Source organism: Mustela nivalis (genome assembly GCF_964662115.1).
Source record: "Mustela nivalis genome assembly, chromosome: 10".
Lineage (NCBI taxonomy): Eukaryota > Metazoa > Chordata > Mammalia > Carnivora > Mustelidae > Mustela > Mustela nivalis.
Window position 1 is genome coordinate 102911036 of NC_139029.1, and position 20938 is coordinate 102931973.

Here is a 20938-nt window from a genome sequence, read left to right on the forward strand (position 1 = left end):
AAAACTATAAATTGACATTCAGATATGTATCAGTCTTTTTGTGAGTTTGGAGAAAAATGTGCCAAGGTTTGCCAAGCATGTCGTGAACCCAGATGAGTCCAGCATCAAATTTCCAGATTATCAAAGAGAACAGGCCCTGGAACTAGGCAACTAACAGCAGCATAACCACCCAGGCTCAAATGAAACAAATGGTTTTCAGCAGTGTAATTTCAAATCCAAATAGAGGAGTGAGGCCTCACAGAAAACTGCTTTCCATCTGGCTGAGAAACCTTTGCCCTAGGATCCCACAGGCTGATTGCAGCATTGCACGATAAAATGGACACAATTCAAGCAAATATTCTGCTGGAGGAGGTTAAGGAAGTCAGGTCTCTGCAGGACTTGGCAAGAAGGGCTGACTTCCTCCCGATTATACAAGTAACCAAGGGCTTCAGATGGCCAAGAGATTAAGAGTTTTTATAAAAGTCTGTCAGGGCTAGGGAAATGGATGGGATAGGCTAGGGACAGGCTGATGGGAGTTAGTAAGTTAAAGGCAAGAACATTTGAGTCTGCTTGCACTACAAGTACAGAATGTTGTACAACAAATGTTCCCCCAAAAGGTGGAAATTTTGAACTGGCCTTAGATGGAATGTGAATCACTGAAACTCCTCTGGTTCTCTCTTAAGAACCAGGATAAAAGCCTTTTTCTCATGTCTGTAGCTAAGTCAGATTTGCATGGAAGGAAAGCTGCATTTAGAGTTAAGCCAAGGTGAAATATCACCCAAGCTCAAGGTACAGAGATTGTTTCATTTCTACTTCCTGCCTAGTGACTACAACCATACTTGGGCCTTGCTTTCTCAATGACAGAGGAGATAACTAGAAATGGAAAACAAAACAAAAACTTTGGGGCGCCTGGCTGGCTCAGTCAGTAGAGCATGCAACTCTTAATCTCAGGGTTGTGAGTTTGAGCCCATGCTGGGAGTAGAGATTACTTTTAAAAGACAAACAAACAAACAAACAAAAAACAAGAAACGCCCCAAGAACCCAAACCTGGAACCATGTGTGGCCTCTGGGCGAAGAAATCAGTATTATCCATAGAGACAATGCTCAGACTGGAGGGAATAAAAAAAAAAAAGCTATTTTTTCCAAGTCTTTGGATATCACTGACTATGTAATAGGAACCAATTTCAGAACCCTGAACATTCTCATCAAATAAGACCTAACACAGTTCTACCTTACCTTGAGAACAAAAACTGAAGAGATGGACTGCAAAGGAGAGACTCAGACAATTTAAGAACAAAACAGGTATATTTCTATTGAACTACCTGATACAGAGGATAGTGTGATATGAATGGATAGTATGAATGACACATAATACAAATATATTTTATTTGAAATAAACAAAAATGCTTACACAGCTCAACAGGTCACTTGGAAACAAACTTGCTTGACTGTATTACTGAGCAAAAACAAAGCTGAAGCACAAACACCCTTCTTTTTTAACATTTATTTGGAGATAGGTAGGAAGACACTACTTGGTTTTTTAAAAACTGACCTTCCCTTAAGGCCTGGTCATAGAAGTGTAAACAATGTAAATGAATCCACCATTACCAGTTGTCATATCATATCTATGTCACCTGTGTATTCCGAGATCACACATATACCTGCCAATATACCTGGGAAGGGTTGCTATATCACAGTTACATTTCAGTTCTTGGCAGGCAGGACTGAGGAAGAGTAATTTGGAACAAGTTTTACATCCCATTTAGAACAAATCACTAGTATTCCCTTAAATAACAGGTTACAATAGAAAGATACTGCCTGGAACGTATCCTTTTCACTTTGGTTCATTTTTAGTTTTGTTTGTGATGTACATAGTTGTTTGATTCATCTGTTCATAGTACAATCCTGCCACAAAGTATTAAAGCACAAGATACCTACTATTCCTTCAACATCTGCATTTTTCAAGTTTTATACTCGACTACATCCCTAGTATGTCAGCAGTTCTTGAACAATAATAAAAAATAATGGGTAAAACCCTTCTAAAAATGCAGATGTCTGTAACTAAAATGGTACTAGATGGGAAGGAGACAATGAGGGAAGAGAAAAAAGCAAACACGTTCATGTGCAGGGAATGTGGTTCAAGTCTTTGGATTTAAAAACAACTTCCCCAGAGAAGCTGACTATAATGGAATTTCCAGAAAACTTCCTTTGCCCCACAAAAGGACCTGAAAAGCCCAATCCAAACTTTTGAAAACTATGGTTATGAGATGCTATAAATGATGATCAAAGCAGTCAGAGGGAGAAGGATGAATGTGTCTTCCATTCAGCTAGTTTGTAGCATGGCCTCTTTAGCTATTGGTGGATCAGTAAAAACCATTGAAGTACCAGAAGTGCTTTGAAGGACAGGGGTAGAAAAGTACTGAGCATATTACCTGTCTGTATCAGTAACAGAACTTCATGGCTAGGAAAATTTTCTAAACAGTAAAATGACTCCAGGATAGATCTCTCTCTCTCTCCATCATTAAATGTGGCAGAATTTAAAAAAAAAAAAATTTTTTTTACAAGTAGATATAATGAAAACAGAAAATTACAAGGCAGAGAACACAAAAGAATCAAGACGATGCTATAGGTTCAACAGTATTTCATGAGGCTAGAAAACCTGTTAACTCTGAAAGCCCTAGCAAAATATCACTCTTGTTTATAAATCAATTATTTATCATATGACCGCATGTTAAATCCTTTCTTTCCACATACTGAAGAATCCTACATTCAGCCTTTAAGCATTCTGCATTTCTTTGCCAATCTTGTAGCTGAGTATCTTGTTCCAGTCGATTTTGGTGCGGGTAACAGGAAGCTGCCGGCGCAAGGCTTTGAATGTGGTGTCTGACATTGTTTGATAGTTTTCACTAATTGCTGTCTGCAACAGATAATTGAAGATAAGTTGCTTGAATGAAAACGGATGGTTGTGACTAGGAAAGTAATTCTGTAGTCAAAGGACATGCTTGAGTCTTCTAAAAAGGACAGACAGCATGTAATAGTCCTAATAAGCTCCTCTCCCATCTCCGAAGTGAGTTAAGAAGCCCACTTATATTATTTCTAAAACTAGGGCTGTAATCCGTTCCAATGTTGAAACCTTGACTATAAGTACAATGTCTGCAGTCTCCACATTTACTAACACTGAACACCACCAATATTTATGTTTAAAGGACAAAGAGAAGTCTAACAAAATGTGTTAGCAGCAAAATAATAAGGTACTAAAAATCTAGAAAAATCAGTTCCAAATCTTACCTGATACTCATTTTCTGCATGCTCTATGATTTTAATAAACTCCTTGGCAGTTTGGACTTCATTCTAATGGAGGAAGAGGGGAAATAGGAATTTTTCTTAAAGTATAAGCAGTCTATAAAAACATATTGAAAAGACCTTTTAAAGAAATCTTAAGATTTGTAGAACAATTTATAGTTTGTCAAGTGCTCCCATGCATGCTACCTTCTTTGATTCTCACAACAACCCTGTGAAGTAGATCTGTTATTAGCATCACTTCTATTTTGCAGATGAGAAGACAGAATCCTTGTAAGTGACTAGACCAAAATTATACAGCTCTTGAAAGATAAAGACAGGGTCTGAATCCATGTCTTCACCATAAGACCCCATGCTTTTTCCAATCTACCACAGTATACCTAAAAGACATCATCACGATGTCTTAAAATTTTTATGCCTTGAAAATATCTCTGGTTTAAGATGATATAAACAATGCCCTCACCAATGTCAGCCATATATGTTAAACTCACACTCCTCTATTGGCTACTTATGGTACTAAACCAACCAACCACATTTTGCTTTACATGATTCAGGAACATATTAACGTGGCCTTTTCACTTTGGTTCATTTTTCATTCTCTCTCTTCCTTTCATCATTAAGTAGAACAGAATTAAAGGTAAAAGGTACGATTTTCTGCCTAGAGCAGCATTCTCCAGATTCTTTCAAATAGTCAAAACCATGTTTTGTTTTCACACAACTCTAAGTCATTTGCTTTTCCACTACCCCTCTCAAATGTGCATAATGCAGGTCCCAGAAGGTGCATAATGTGTGATGGCTTCATCACTCTGGTGGCTACTGGAATGTGTGGGCACATATGAGAATCCAGTTGTCTTTTATTAAGTCAGACACTATACAATTCGTAAAAATGTAAATCAATGCCATTCTTTGTACTATCTTGTTTTTGTGAAAACATAGTTGTTTTTCATGAAAATGTTATTTAGGTTAACAAGTAATGGGTTTCTAATTGTAATTTTTTAAAGACTTATTTTATTTTTTAAAGATTTTATTTATTTATTTGACAGAGAGAGAGATCACAAGCAGGCAGAGACAGAGGGTGAAGCAGGCTCCCTGCTGAGCAGAGAGCCCGATGTGGGGCTTGATCCCAGGACCCTGAGACCATGACCCGAGCTGAAGGCAGAGGCTTAACCCACCGAGCCACCCAGGCGCTCCGATTTTATTTATCTGTCATAGAGAGAGAGAACACGTGCGCACAAGCAGGAAGATAAGCAGGTAGAGGGAGAAGCAGATTCCCCATGGAGCAAGGAGCCTGATGTGGGACTCGATCCCAGGACCCTTGGATTATGACTTGAGCCAAAGGCAGACACTTAACCGACTGAGCCACCCAGGTGTCCCTGTTACCGTATTTTTAAATTAATAAATATTTAACATTACTGAGTTTTAATTTCTAATAAGGTATATACTGACAGATAAAAACATACATAAAAGCCATTTGGTTTTTTGTTTTTCCTTTAAAAAAAATTTTTTTTTAAAGATTTTATTTATTTATTTGACAGAGAGAAATCACAAGTAGATGGAGAGGCAGGCAGGGAGAGAGGGAAGCAGGCTCCCTGCTGAGCAGAGAGCCCGATGTGGGACCTGATCCCAGGACCCTGAGATCATGACCTGAGCCAAAGGCAGCAGCTTAAACCACTGAGCCACCCAGGCGCCCCTCCTTTTAATTTTTAAATTATTATTATTATTATTAAATTTTAAAAATATTTTATTTATTTTGTAAAGATTTATTTGAGAGTGTGAGTGAGTGAGCGAGAGAGCACCTGGTGGTGGGGAGAGGGGCAGAGAATCTCAAGTAGACACTCTGCTGTGTGCAGAACCCAGTGTGGGGCTGGATCTCACAACCCTGAGATGACGACCTGAGCCAAAATCAAGAGTTGGTTGCTTAACCAACTGAGCCACCCAGGAATCCCTTTAATTTTTTTTTTCTTTTCTTTTCTTTTTTTTTAAAAATTTATACGTATTTATTTGACAGACAGAGACCACAAGTAGGCAGGGAGCCAGGCGGGGGGAGGTGGGGGAAGCAGGCTCCCCACTAAGCAGAGAGCCCAATGCAGGACTTGATCCCAGGACCCTGCATGACCTGAGCCGAAGGCAGAGGCTTTAACCCACTGAGCCACCCCGGTGCCCCCTTTAATTTTTAAAAAATTTTTATTTATTTACTTGTTTATAGATTTTAATTATTTATTTATCTGGCAAAGATAGATAGATAGATAGATAGACAGATGCAGGGCTTGATCCCAAGACCCCGGAATCATGACCTGACAGAAGTCAGACATTTTACCCACTGAACCACCGAGATGTCCTTAATTTTTTTAAGATTTTTTTTTTTTTAAATTAAGCTCTATACTCAATGTGGGGCGTTCAAGCCCCACATTGTGGGTTCAATCACATCCCTGAGATCAGGAGTTGCATGCTCCACCATCTGAGCCAGCCAGGCACCCTAAACAAAAGCTTTTTGAAGGTGCTCAATAACTTCTAGAATATAAAGAAGTACTGAGAATGCAAAAAAATTATGTCCCTTCTTTATAGGTACAGAACGTAATACCTTTTTTTTTTTTTTTTTTAAAGATTTTATTTATTTATTTGACAGACAGAGATCACAAGTAGGCAGAGAGGCAGGCAGAGAGATAGGAAGGGAAGCAGGCTCCCCGGCGAGCAGAGAGCCCAATGCAGGGCTCGATCCCAAGATACTGGGATCATGACCTGAGCTGAAGGCAGAGGCTTTAACCCACTGAGCCACCCAGGCACCCCAGAATGCAATACTTTTTAATTGAATAGTCCTAAAAATGTTCAGCTTCTCTAGTGATACGAATGTAGCCCTATAGGATTTATTGATTGGAAGATACTGCTGTCCTTGAGCAAATCTCACTATTGAGAAAGAGAGAAAGAAGTTTGGATTCTCTAAAGCCATTATCCTATCTGTTGTTATATCATGTTATGTTACATTATGGTATTTACATAATTACTTATATATTTAGTCAAAGACTGTGAACTAATATATCGGGTTGACTGCATACTTTTATAAGCTGCCAAAATCAAAGCACTGAAAACAAACTGAATTTCTAGTGGCAGAATCAGTACTCAGAATCAGTACTATTTTTCTGTAAAAAAATCAACTTTTTACAGAAAAATAAGGCACAAGTGAGACAGATATTAAATATTCCACACTCACCGAGACCGTTACTGAATCCTGTACATCTTTATGACTAACCAACTGAACATTGCCATCTTCATAATAGTGAACCTGTTGAGACAATGGTTGAGCAAGTTTATGTGTAGTTCATATGGAAACCCACTGCTAAGGTACAAATCCATGCCTTAAGCCATGCCAAATCTTTTTTTTAAAGCCATCCCCAATCTTCACCAACTCTGAACAAAATATTAATATGACCAACTGTAACTTAAAATGTGGTTAAAATTCACAGAACACTTTCAATTTTTAAGAATTCTCACTTTCTCTTAGCAGGGGAAACTGATTATTAAGTTCAATAAATATTTATTATGTGCTTATTGCATTCCAGGCACTGTGCTAGTATTGCAAATACAAAGACTTTAAATAAGAGTCCACTCTTAAGAGTATTAAAATAATTAAAATAAAATCTAACAGTTTCTCTCTGTGAAAACCCAAGAATTTTAATGGATCCTAATCCCTTATATATCTCTCCACATATAGAATCATCAATATTGGTAAGTACATCTGACCAAGTGCAGGAAAAACTGAACTGACAGTTAAAGACAAACTGAAAAAGCAAATAGGCTACTGGTAAATTAGACTACAAAAGCAAGGCAAAAGCAGTTCTAAGGATGTATGGTAAAGTGGGGTGCTCTAAGTATTAGACCAAGTAGCAAGAAGGAGGCGTACATAAGAGCCAGATTAACCAAAAACGTGTCAGAAGTTTTGGCAACTTACAAGATAGGTTCAAACACCTTAACATGGCTTCAATCTGGTCATATAAAATAGGATGAGAGTATCCTTTTGTTATGTGCATTTGAACAGGGTCTTGCAAATAGGAGCTGTCACCTAAATGGACAAGTAGAGAACAACATCTAGCAAGGGGATAGAAAAAGGACAAGAGAATGGTTTAGTTTAGGGAAGAATAAAGAACTCACAGCAGATGAGTATGTGTGGAGGGGAGTGTGGCAGGAGATAGTGCTCTGAGGCAAGCAGGAGACAGACTGTGAAAAGCAAACTGCCTTATAAACCATGTTAAGAATCCAGACTTTATCCTATTAAAGGTGACAGGACTCAGGAAAAGGGAATGTTTTTGAAAGATTACACTTGTGCTATGAAGGAAATTAAGTGGAGAGAGCTGAAACTGGGGCATAATACTAGAATAGTAGTCTAGGTACTGTTTGTTTCCTTCATCTAGTTCAAGCTACCAGGAGACATCTGGACAAAAAGGAATGTTTGCAGAGACAAAGCAGAAAAAAAGAACTATACCTGTAATACTATATCTATTATTTGAGTCCTTACTATATGTTAAACACTATGCCAGGGACTCCTGGGTGGCTCTGTCGATTAAGCATCTGCCTTCATCTCAGGTCATGATCCCAAGGGTCCTGGGATCGAGTCCTGCATTGGGCTCCTTGCTCGGCAGGAAGTCTGCTTCTCCCTCTGCCTGCTGCTCCCCCTGCTTCTGTGCTCTCTCTCTCTGATAAATGAATAAATAAAATCTTTAAAAAAACCTAAAACACTATGCCAAACATTTTAGTTATTACTTATCTCATTCAATGTTTGCAAAAACTCTGAAATGAGGACCATTGTTATACCTATTTTGTTTTAAAGGTTTTATTTATTTGACAGAGAGAGAACACAAGATGGGGCGGGGGCATGGAAGGCAGAGGGGAAGGGACAGGCAGGCTTCTTGCTGAGCAAGGAGCCTACACCAGGCTTGATCCCAGGACTGTGGGATCATGACCTGAGCAGACGGCAGACACTTAACTGACTGAGCCACCCAGGCACCCTTATTATTCCTATTTTACAGTTAAGGAAACTCAGGCTTGAGGCAGCTTAATAACTTATCCATGTTCACATACTGAATAAGAAGAGGAGCTAGACAATGAATTAGGTCAAATTCCAGAACTAAAACCATGTTCAACATGCGTAATACCTCCCACTGTTGAGTTTTGTCAAAAAACTGGGAATTCCCTGATTCAAATAGAAGTAACATGTCTCATTAGGGACTTAACTCTTCTAAGATATCATCAGAAGGGAATTAAAATACCCAAGACTTCATCTAGACAGAAATCAAGATCCTATTAGCAACAAAAGGACTTCCCTAGGCAATATGAATCCACTACAGGGCCTTGTTTAAGGGGAGAAAAAAACCCAGCTCACTCTGTCCAGATAGGCAAGACAAAGCAGACTTTAAATTTTATCTTTTGGCTTTCTAAAGGGGTTTAAGGAGAAAAAGACGATTTAAGAATACACTGGAAAAGCAAGGAGTTGATAAATGCCTGTTAATACCTACATGCAAGAATCAGAACAGAAAAGATCTAGGCAAAAAAGACTGTGCTAAGGAAGGATGACATGTAAGGGTTAAAATTCCAACACACAAGTGATATAGGGAGCTGAATGGAGTCCATTCTAGAAAGGCCCTATTTCTGCTATTTCTCGGCTGTCCTATTTACTCATGTTCTTCATACTTGCATGTGAGTAAACCAAAGAAGCTATGTTCCCACTCCATGCGGACACAAGAAAGTTAATCATTTTCTAAGTTTCATCCCAGGCCCTCAAACACCTGATAACATCTAAGAAGAACTGGATCCCAAGCATGTTCTGGGACATTAGCTTCAAACAAACCTTGGTTGACACTGGCATTAATATACCCTATCTTTGATGATTTATGGAATTACCTATTGTTCACCTGGCACTCACCTTTGATTGGAACCTGAATTCCTGAAGGAACATGTACCCTGGATCCCTTACCAGTCTAAATCCCTAATTCCAAGTGATGGGGAGCTTCGCTTTTCTTTTTCTGAGTCTGCCAGACGTTCTATCTGCCATACTCTATCACTTACACTATTCAATAAAGTCTGCTCTCACTTCCTCCTGGCTTGAGTTTCATTTCTATCCTATGCCAAGCCAACGACCCTCCTGGCTGGTCCTGTGGGCCCCCTCTGGGTCCTCAGATCTGGCCCGCCTATGTTACAAGGACATGGAAGTTCAAGATACAGGTGGATCACACCCAAACACTAGTTTTCTTTTTTTAACTAAGAGTCCAGAGACTGAAAAGAACACTAAGAAGAGGAGTGAATACAAATAGGACAAGGTATATTTAAAAAATGGAGCTCTGTCCAGAGAAGAAACAAGGACTTACATATTTGAGATAGGTGTCTAAGAACCATCTGAAAGAAAGAACTATGCAGGGCAATCTTTTTTTGTCCAAGAACAAGGACCATGCAACAGGTTTGAACTTCTAACATGTGTCTTAACAACTAGGACGTGCATAGGAATATAGACTAAGGCCACTAAGTCTTGCTGTTTATAAACTCAGTTGAAAATTCTAAAAATATTGATGTCATTATCTAATACACCAATGATAAATTAAGCTTAAACCCTGAGGGTTTTTGTTTTTTTAAAAAACTTTTTTAAAAAGATTTTATTTTTAAATAATCTCTATATCCAGCACGGTGCTTGAACTTACAACTCTGAGATCAAGAACCAGCTGGGCACCCCAAACTCTACTGTAAAACAAACTTTCTTTTTTGGGCAGGTAAGGGAACAAACCATTTTATTGAGATGCTTAGGGGGAGGAGTCCAAGGGTTGGGAGGACAATGACATCAGATATTCTCAATAAGATCCTTGGCCAGGATCTCCCCAGCTTCAAAGTTGCCAAAAGCAGTAAAACTTTTCTAGGTCTCATTTTCTAATAAAAATTTCAACATGACCATCATCAACATAAATTGGTCAGAAACCAAGACTTCCCAGAACTACCCCTTGGCCTACAGAATAACCAAAGAGCTAAATATCTTAGTGACTTTTCCAAGTAATTCTCACTCTGATTTTTAAGATATGTGTATGAAGCAAGTTTTTCCTCAAGGTGTGATGAGCCAATCTGGTTAAAAGGTATAAATAAGGTCTGGGTACTGGCCCCTATTTTAAGCCTTATCAGAAACTATCATTCTTTATGATAATATACTCTTAATTTATAAGTTTTCAAAGGCAAAGCTGAAACACAAGCAATCATTTCCTTCTAGAAGAAAATAAAGTTACATAAATTTATAGTAAGCTACTAGGTTAGTGCTAATATCATAATTATAGGAGACCTAAAGCATTAGGCTACTCATATCAACAGTTAAAAAGAGAAACAAAATAGTATGTGTGTTGTCTTAGGTTGGGCTCCCCCAGAAGCAAACCCCAAGACAAAGATTTGAGAGGAAGTAATTTATTTGGGAGGTAACCTCAGGAAGGACTAGTAAGGACTGAGGTATTAAGACACAGAAGGGAAGGAGTGTTATGGGCGCATTAATGAACAGTATGTTCAGCTATGGGCCCTGGTCTCTGGAAGACTATGTAGAACATGCTGCAGAGTTGTCCCACCTGAGGTGAGGAAGCCGGCATATTTATTTATCTACCAACTCTTGTATGGCACTATGGGCGGCTCCAGAGCTGTGAAATTAACATTTCCAGCTTGCCTAATCGGAGTTGGGCATGCTCCTGTGGCTAGGAAAAGTTCCCAGGAAGAAAGTTGCTGTTACTTGTAGCAGGGAGCTATCCTGAAAATAGTGGGTACAGATATCTGATTAAATTATACCCTTTAAAAAGGCAGCTCTTGCTAATTATTATAAAAGCAAGACTGAACACAATATAATAAAGGTACGATTAGGTACTGACTTTCTGTTATCAGTAACTTTTAATCTGACCTGAGAGTTAGTTGGGCTTAAGAATTAAATCACCCTCAATTTGAAAGTCAAATCTCTGCTAGGATACCAGAAGACTTTTTGACCCAGATAGGCATCCAATGAATTAACCAGTTCCTTATTCACCTGCCTATCTGTTCTGAAATAAGCGTTAGAAATCTACTCAGCTTGGTTACTTATATTCCATACATGATGACACTTGGCAATTTTCTCTAGTTCCTGTGTCACTTACTTGATTTAAAAACCTTCTGTTATTACTGTAAAAAACAAAATAAAAATCCCATTCAGGTAGCTTTTTTTCAGAGCTAAGAGTTACGTTTTATGTCTATGTACATGCTTAAATGAGGTAATATACAAAGAGACCCTAAGTAAGTTAGAGTGGCTGCTACTTAGTCACTTAATAATTGTTTTCTTTTTTTTTTAGAGCTGCTATTTTTAAAAATTATTATTATTATTTTTATTTATTATTATTATTATTTAAGTAGGCTCCATTCCCAGTGTGGATCCTGCGATCAAGACCTGAGCTGAAATCAGGAGTTGGATGCTTAACTGACTGAACCACACAGGTCCCCCTAGAACTGCTATTTGATAATTCCTGGAAAAACCTTAGGTTATCTTTGGAAGAGAAAAATAATAAGCAAGCAGTACATACCACATGACTATCCATTATCAATCCAGAAGAGCTTTTTAACTACTTCCCCACAAAGGAGGCTCCTATTTCTATTTACTACCATCCATATTCCTTTGCATCTTACTATATATAGTCATTTCTTATTTCAAATACCAACTTCCATGTTTGTTTTCAACTTCAACATGGCCTATTAACATGTGGGGGTCTCACCTGAATCTTAAGGACTCCAACCACCTGGGCTGTAGGTGGTGTGATGGTGAACTTCCACTCTGATCTCCAACGACCATTCCTATTAAAACACACACACGACTGCAGAGTTAGCAGTAAGCCCGAGAAAGAGGTGATTTGCCACTGAGGCAAAGAATTTGGGAAAGTGGGGTGTGGGGGGTCATTTCCAGTTTGACATATCTAAGGCTCTATCTACTCAAATATAAGTCTGTATCCAAGTCCCTAAACATAAACCTTTTCTAAATTATTTTGACTTTCATTTTTAATTTTTCAATCTTGGAATAGAAAACCATGCCTATACTGTTCATGGAAGTCTCTTCCATACACAGATAGATGGGCTGCTGAACTTTATAATTAGCTTGAGTATTATTAACCAAACCCAAATAAAACTCAAATTTTCAACTAGGCACTTTATTAATCAACCACTTTTTCTCACTTGATATTAAGAGCCCTTTTTAAAAAGATTATAAAATCTCACAGTTTAAAAGAAGCTAAATGTCCACATCTAAATCCCTCATTTTACAGATGGTAACCGCAGTCTCTCAAATAACTTATCCCAAACTATTTAGATTAAGAAACAACTTTCAATCAACAGCTGGTTTGGTTCCTTCCCAATATAAGTTAAATAAAAATAAAAGAGTACATCTACTTTCTTACCAGAAGTTTTTAGGCTGAAACTGGTGGCTTTCAATACATGCAATAATGGTCTGTTGGCCATCTATAGTTTTAGCATAAACCTATTGTTAAAAAAAAAAAAAAGGTTAGACTCCGAAAACATACTTAATCTAAGTGACAAATACTGTACAAAAAGCAGCATACTAAATCCTTGGGGGAGACAAAAAGATCAGACAGGATAAACATACAACTCATAAGACTTCATGGCATGTGAACAGAGAAAAGAACATGTTTAGTTCCACAAGAGACAGTGATACAATGAATGAAGAATTAATGTCCCCTCAAATTGAGGGGAAAAAACCATTCCTGACTAGGGCTATAGGAGAGGTGCCACTTAGGCTGGGCCTTACAAGACAGATGAGATACTCATAAGCAGAGACTGAGAAGAAAGATGAATAAACTGTTCAGATAGAAAACTGGGGGCTTATTCAGAGAAATGACAATTAGTTCTTTCAGGTTAGAGAGTTGTGTGTGAAGTCGACAAATGGTGATAATCCAGAATAGAAAATTAAAGTCCCGTAGTCATAGATGTAAAAAGTCTGGACATTATTCTACAGGCAATGGAAAGACACCAAAATAACAAAACCAGAACTATTGTTTTGGAAGAATAATTAATATTAGTATATGGGATAAAATGGAGGAAAAGCTTAAGTTGGTTAGGAGGCCAAAGCATTAATCTAGGCAATAAGGCAGGGTAGTATCAGTTGATATCAGGATACAGAAGCATAATCAAGCCTAGCAATATATTGCAAGTGAAGAGCAAAAAAGGAGAAAGAGCCAAAGCCATCTCATGCTGAGATGACCAGAAAGATGGTAGTGTCATTAACAAACTGGGAAATTCAGCTAGTGGTTAGAAACCCCAACTCTTCCTTAATGTGGAAGAGGTGAACAGAAATGCAATAGGAAGGAAAAGTAAAAAAAAAAAAACATATAGTGCCACAAAATGTTTTCACGTTTACCTTCCCTATATTGAATAACTCTGAGTTTTCAAGAGAGAGAGAAATACAGCAATGGGGAATGCCTACATTTACAGAGATAGGGGAGAAGAAAGGAAGTAGAGACAGACTTAGAATGAGTAGAGGGTGCTGACAGAGCAGTCTAAGCTAAAGAGAATTTCTGGAAGTAGCTGGTTGGTCTTGGTGTGAAATACCATATGGAAGTCAAGGATGAAGAAAAGGATACTGAGTCATGCAATTCAGGAACCGTCAATAACCTCAGAGGTTTCTGTAAAGACTGAAGCCAAGATTCACAGGGTCCAGAAGTAGATAGGTAATGAAGAAGTGGAACTAGTAGGAGCAGAATGCTCCCAGGTGCGCTTATGTAGCAGAGAGAGGTAAGGGAAGAAGTGAAGGAGAGGGAGGAGGATGGGGAGGGAGAAAGAGAAGTAACTTACAGAAATTATTACAACTAAAAAAAAAAAAAGAAAAGAAAAGCAATTATTATGACTGAGGAAAAGTGTGCTCTCCTTAAGGGTAGAGAAATAAAAATATTTCTAGGTAAAAAGAGATATATCAGATAGGAGAACATAAAATCAAGAATAAGGATCCTTCTTCCTAAGATTAAGTACAGTGGAAGGGGGAAAACTGCAGAGTGTGTAAAGAAGAGAAAAGGATTTCAAGTCAGTCTTACCAAAATGTGGGGGATAAGACAGACGCCTAAGGACAATGGGAATGGTTTGGAAAACACTATATAGAAAACATCATAGGAAATATTGACATGACATTAAGAATTCCTAAGCAGGACAGCTCTGAGGACATAAAACACTTGGGTACAGTAGACACTCTTAGAACAATTCCATGGTTTTCTGTAGCTCATTTGTTAGCTAAGACAAGTGAGAAAAGGTAAGAAAAGGACACAGTAGGGTTACTTGGTATAAAAGCTCCAAAGTAAGAATAGGTAATGCCAAATTTTAAATAGGTAACAAATGTTAAGTAGAAAATACATTTAGGATTGCAAAGTCAATTTCTAAAAGAGGCTGTGTTGTGTCTTCCTTTGCAATACTGGGTTGCAAAACAGAACTGCATTTATCCACCATAATGGGTTTTCTCCATTATTTAAAAAATAAAAAAACAAACATAAAACATGTAATAGTAACAATATCCAACATTTAGGGAGAGCTTTCTTTGTGCCATTTTCAAGCATTTTATATGCCTTATTAGCTCATTCAGTTCTCATAACAATCTTGTGAGGTAAGAACTATTATTTCCATTTTTTTAGTGAAAAGGCACAGATATGTTAACCGATTTGCCCAAGGTCACATAGCTAACTAAGTGGCAAGACAAGAAATCAAACCAGTTAGTATGGTTTCAAGCTAAGGGCTCTTAAACAATATTCTATTATTGACATTTAACTCATCATCATTACATACTGAAAATATTCTAACAGATAAGTTTTTCTTAATCATATCTGCAATTTACAAGGGAAAAATTATGATAGAGTCAAATTTATTGTTTTTTTTAATATCAAGAGGTAGTTAAAAAAATCAAATTATTTGATTAAAAAATAGTGCAAACAGTTCTGACAATCTAATGAAAGCATCTAAAGTATGAAAGAAGTAGCTTCCTATAAAAATGCCTATACCAAAAAGTCATAAATATGGCAATAGCTGCTTTGACAATCTTAATATACTTTTCTCCCATGTCTAAAGATGTTAACAACTTTTTTTTTTATGGGTATAAGGCAATTTCTGATGAATAAATAAGACAAAGGTGAAATAGCATACAATGAAATTTAAAATTTTAATGTACTGGGATTTTTAAAAAGAATTTTCCATATAAAATTTTCCATTTATACAAACTCTTTCAAAAATGAATTAGGGAATAAAATACAGATGAGACCCTAAGAAGAAAGAAGTTGATGTTTGGCTGGCCAAAGCCCCCAAAGGATAAGATAAGTGTAAGAAATAAAACATTCTTTAATATTAAGCAGGCAGATACTTAACAGTACAGAAGCCGTTGGAATAATGATCTTTCACATAGGCCCTTAAAGCACTGTCACAGGATTCTCTCCAAGACTTCAGACCTCCATCTACGTCCTCTGGCTGGGGGTCACTTGCTTCTTTCCGTAAGTGATCAAATTTAAAGGAAATTTTGTTTCTTGGATCTAAAAATCTGCTATTACCCAGGTCACCATGTTCTGTAATTAAGACCTTCCAAAGAATAATTACAAATATGAGTAACTGTAAAAAGACAGTTCTTGTCAAATTTTACAAAACAAATAAAAATTCTGAAGAGAGTTAACTTTTCATTTATACTTAGATTTCTCTTCCATAATGATTTTTCAATCAAGTCACATATATATTTTTTAATTTCATTTCATTTTTTAAGTAAATTCTATCCCCAACATGAGGCTTGAACCCATGACCCCAAGATCAAGAGTAGCATGCTCTACTGACTGAGCCAGCCGGGTGCTCGTAAAGTCACATTTTTATTCTTTTTCCTTAAGATTTATTTATTTGAGAGAGAGATAGAGAGAGAGAGTGAGAGCTGGGGGGTGGGGGTGGGTAGAAACTCAAGCAGACTCCACGCAGAGCCTAACTAGGGGCTTGATCTCACAACCCTAAGATCACGACCCAAGCTAAAACCAAGAGTTGGACACTCAACTGACTGCACCACCCAGGCACTCCTGACATTTTTATTCTTTTAAAAAAAATTTTTTTTAATTTTCTTACATTTTTACATTTTTATTATAGAAGTGTTACATTTATGGTTAAGTCACCTACCTCTAAACCACAACATCTGCCCATCTACCCTTTATTTCTTGGTTTCTGTCTACTGTATTGCCAGTGTATATACCTTATACAGAGCTATAACAATAACTTATCCATACACTTTTATGTTCTCTTTTTACATATTTCATAAAACTTTCCCCGTCATTATATTTAGCATTTTAAAATAGATAATCTATTTACTTGGTTCAATAATGAAAAAATTTATATAAAGTGAGATCTTTTTCTCACCTTTCACTCCTATCCATCAAATTCCTAATAAATTTTCCCTTCTCCACAAGGCAACTGACTATTAATTTAGAGCATGGTTCAGCATGGCATTTGCCACTTGTTTTTGTAAATAAAGTTTTATTGAACACAGCCCTACTTGTTTATTTTTGTATCGTCTATGGCTGCTTTCCTGAAACAGCAGGGTTGAGAAGTCACAATTGACTCTATGTCCAGCAAAGTTGAAAATATTTACTCTCTGGCCCTTTCAAAAAAAGGGTATGCCAGGGGCGCCTGGGTGGCTCAGTGGGTTAAGCATCTGCCTTCGGCTCAGGGCATGATCTCAAGGTCCTGGGATCCAGAGAGTGTTGGGCTCTCTGTTCGGCAGGGAGCTTGCTTCCCTCCATCTTTCTGCCTGCTGCTCTGCCTACTTATGATCTCTCTCTCTCTCTGTGTCAAATAAATGAATAAAATCTTAAAAAAAAAAATATTTGCCAATCCCTGACATATTCTTTCAGAGTTTCTTTTTTACAAATAGAAGCAAGTATGAATATGTATTCTAACTCCCCAGTCCTTTCTTTTACACAAAAACTAACACACTATACTGTACTTAGTTTTTTTTTTTTAACTTAATATATCTGGGAAAACTTTCCTGATAAGTACTCAGAGAACTCCTTTTTTTATGTTACAGTTGCACACTACACCACTGTATGGATATACTAAAATTTATTCAACCAATCTTCTATTAATGGGCAGCTGGGTTGTTTCCAATCTTTTGCTATTATGAATACTGCCACAAATGTCCTCATATGTTCATTATGTACAAATTATGTACGTGTGCCAAGCACACAGGTAAGATAAATCCTTTGAAGGGGGACAACTAGGTCAAAGGGAAAATGTATTACTAATATTAATATACATAATATAGGGTGTCGTACCAAGTTACAAGCAGTAGAAATTATAATTGACATTTCATTATTTAACAAGAATAATTTTTTAGTTGAACTCTCTGTTATTTAGGCAGATAATGCTTTGCGTGTGTTGAGTTTCATTTATTTTTCCCTAATTTCCCATTTGTCTTTTGACACATTTACCATTTTTAATAATTACATACAATTTCACAATAACTGAAATACCATAATATACTTACTTAATCATTTCTGAATTGAAGGAGGTTTAAGCTACTTAGGGTTTCCATTATTGAAAGCTACTATACGTTCTACCATAAAAAAAAGCTTCTGCTTAAAAAAAATTCTTGGGAAAGAGTTCCTACTTTTGAGATTCCCATCCTTATTAACAGACTAATCCTTAAAAAACTTGTTTATAATGATAGTAGGAACCATGAATATAACTATTTCCTTAGTCTTCCCCTCATAAATCTTTCCCATTAAAATTCTGCAACTTTTATAACTAAAAGGTATTTCACATTAAATTTTAACCTGGATTTCCTTAATTACTACTTCTGGGCAATCTAACACTTTTCTAAGTTTGCTTTTCTATCTCTCACTTGTGTGCAAGTGGTTCGTGTCTGTTGCTTATTTATTCACTGTACTCTTGGCATCATCCTTAGCTATCTGAATAACCTCTTTATGCTTGAGAAACATTTACTCCTTTTTAAACCTTATTTTTAAAACTTTTTATTATGCAAAGGTCAGTTTTTTTAAAAAAATCTTTATCTATTTATTTGACAGAAGAGATCACAAGTAGGCAGAACGGCAGGCAGAGAGAGAGAGGGTAGCAGGCTCCCTGCTGAGCAGAGAGCCCAATGTGGGGCTCGATCCCAGGACCCTGGGATCATGACCCGAGCTGAAGGCAGAGGCTTTAACCCACTGAGCCACCGAGGTGCCCCAAAGGTCACTTTCTTTTATAAACTTTTTAAAGTTTTTATTTATTTCAGTGCTCTCTATATCCAATGTGGGGCTGCAAATCACAACCCTGAGATCCAGAGTTGCATCTTCTACCGACTGAGGCAGCCAGGCGCCTGCCTCCTTTTATGAACTTTTTTAATGTTTCATCATTACTTAAGTTATGATTCCCTTTCCATTTCCTACTAAATTTTTATGTTTAAAAAAATATTTAACCTTTAAACACCACCTGGAATTAATCTAAGTGTACAGTTGGCATTGTAAATCAAAGTTAGATTAATCTCATAAATTTTATCAATTGTTTCCTTTTCCCTTTTGTTTTACGTTACTTAGGTGCTTTCTGATTATTGCCCTGTGTCTTTCATTATTAGTCTTCTTTCATTTGTTTTTCTTTTTTTTTTTTTTAAGATTTTATTTATTTATTTGACAGACAGAGATCACAAGTAGGCAGAGAGGCAGGCAGAGAGAGAGGGAAGCAGGCTCCCTGCTGAGCAGAGCACCAGATGCCGGGCTCAATCCCAGGACCCCGAGATCATGACCCGAGCCTAAGGCAGATGCTTAACCCTCTGAGCCACCCAGGCGCCCCTCATTTGTTTTTCTTGATTAGAATGATCCTGTATGGTCTATTTTTCATATGAATTGTAAGAAATCTATTTGAAAAACCAAGTTTCCATATCATTTATGTTTCTTATTCAGATAAGCTTTCCATATTATTTATACTTCTATTTTTCATATGAATTGTATGAAATCTATTTGAAAAACCAAGTTTCCATATCATTTATGTTTCTTATTCAGATAAGCTTTCCATATTATTTATACTTCTTATTCAGAAACACGGCATTCAAATCTATTTGATTTTCCATTTATTTCCCTGATTAAAGTGTGTGTGTGTGTGTGAACTGTACTGCAGAGTTTTGCTAGTTTCCAATCTAATATTTATTCTCTGCTTTCCCTTACTAACAGGACTGCAAAGATTTTCAAAAAGACCGTGTGTACAACTAATAAAAAGACACTTTCCAGCTAGTAATGACAAAGTGATAGGAGTTCTGTCAATAACTTATCAGTGGAAGTTGCTTCTAGAAAGGCCAATAGCACCTTCTGCAATTTCCTCTTTTTCCCTTCCTGGAACATGCATTCAGTGCCCTGAAATGGGGCAGCTCTTTTAAAGAGCATGATAATGAGGGGTGCCTAGGTGGCTCAGTCAGTTAAGCATCTGCCCTCGGCTCAGGTCATGATCTCAGGGTCCTGGGATTGAGCCCCATGTTGGGCTTCCTGTTCAGCAGGAGCCTGCTTCTCCCTCCCCCTCTGCTCCTCCTCCCCACACATGCACTCTCTAAATAAATAAATAAATAAATAAAGAAAGAAAGAAAGAAAGAAAGAAAGAAAGAAAGCACTGATACATTACATTCATTCACTTAAATACCTATTAAAAAAAATAAACTAGCACAATTCTACATAGGCTCCTTTATGTTCTAGCTTAATATATCACAAACATCTTCCCAGATTAATATTCCCAGATCAGTATTTACAGTGGTTTCCAATGACTACATGGTATTTTATTTTGGTCTACAGATACTTAATTTAATGTTGGGAATTCAGATTGTTCCAGTTTTTCACTATTATAAACCTAGCTTCAAATAATCTTTTTAAATACATTTACATGCTTATTTTCCCAGGAGAAATTCAGCAGATTTGTGGGTTCAAGGAAGATTCAGACTTTTAAAAAGCATTTGGTATTTAGTGACATACTGCCTTTTTTAGTGTACATTAATAAATTTGCTAAGTCCTGTCATACAATGTTAATAATGGTAATAATGATGGATATATTTGCTTTGTTCCTCTATTTGAATAGGGATGCCTAATTTCCCATACGATGTCAAATTTGATGTTTCCTGTTATTCTTACCAAGGAGAATTACATAAAGCTATAAATTTGTGTAAAACTCTTATTTTCACTCTTCTTGCTAGGGGCACCTCATTTTTCTTGTTAAAGAAACTCTCAAATATTAGGAGAGAGGAAAAATTTCCTAACATGTAGAACATTTACAAAAGTTATGAAAACTAAGACATGAATTTATTCAGCATCTTATCCTCAGACATTTGCTTTGGTTTCTAAGACTTCTACTACCACCCAGGCACATCCTACCAAATGAACAATCATTACCTGATCTTCATATCCTTCTATCTTCACAGGTGTGAACTGATCCATGTTATACTGGGCAAATGCACTGTTTTTTAAAAAGTAAAAAAAGGAGGGGGGTGAGAATAACATATAAATACAAAGGCAATTCACATAATAGTGAAAGAGAATGTGAAAACACTCCCTGGCCCTCTTTCCCTTTCCCTCTAGGCAACTCATATTTTCCTAATGCCTTCCAGCCTTCTGAAGGAACTCTTCTCCATAGAGATCTCAGATGTGCCCCAAAC

General features: G+C 37.0%; 1 protein-coding gene across 1 annotated transcript in view; it reads right to left on the reverse strand.

Moving 5' to 3' along the window:
• Nucleotides 1-1265: 1265 nt before the first annotated feature.
• Nucleotides 1266-20938, reverse strand: part of CAPZA1 (capping actin protein of muscle Z-line subunit alpha 1) — a 48671-nt gene continuing 28998 nt past the window's right edge. Inside the window, exons 4-10 of the mRNA XM_082685092.1 lie at nt 20676-20739; nt 15655-15861; nt 12696-12775; nt 12021-12099; nt 6488-6559; nt 3268-3330; nt 1266-2896 (exon numbers count right to left, since the gene is read on the reverse strand). Of these exons, the coding sequence (XP_082541218.1) occupies nt 2756-2896; nt 3268-3330; nt 6488-6559; nt 12021-12099; nt 12696-12775; nt 15655-15861; nt 20676-20739 (706 nt within the window). The 3' untranslated portion in view covers nt 1266-2755. The remainder of the gene's footprint in view (nt 2897-3267; nt 3331-6487; nt 6560-12020; nt 12100-12695; nt 12776-15654; nt 15862-20675; nt 20740-20938) is intronic.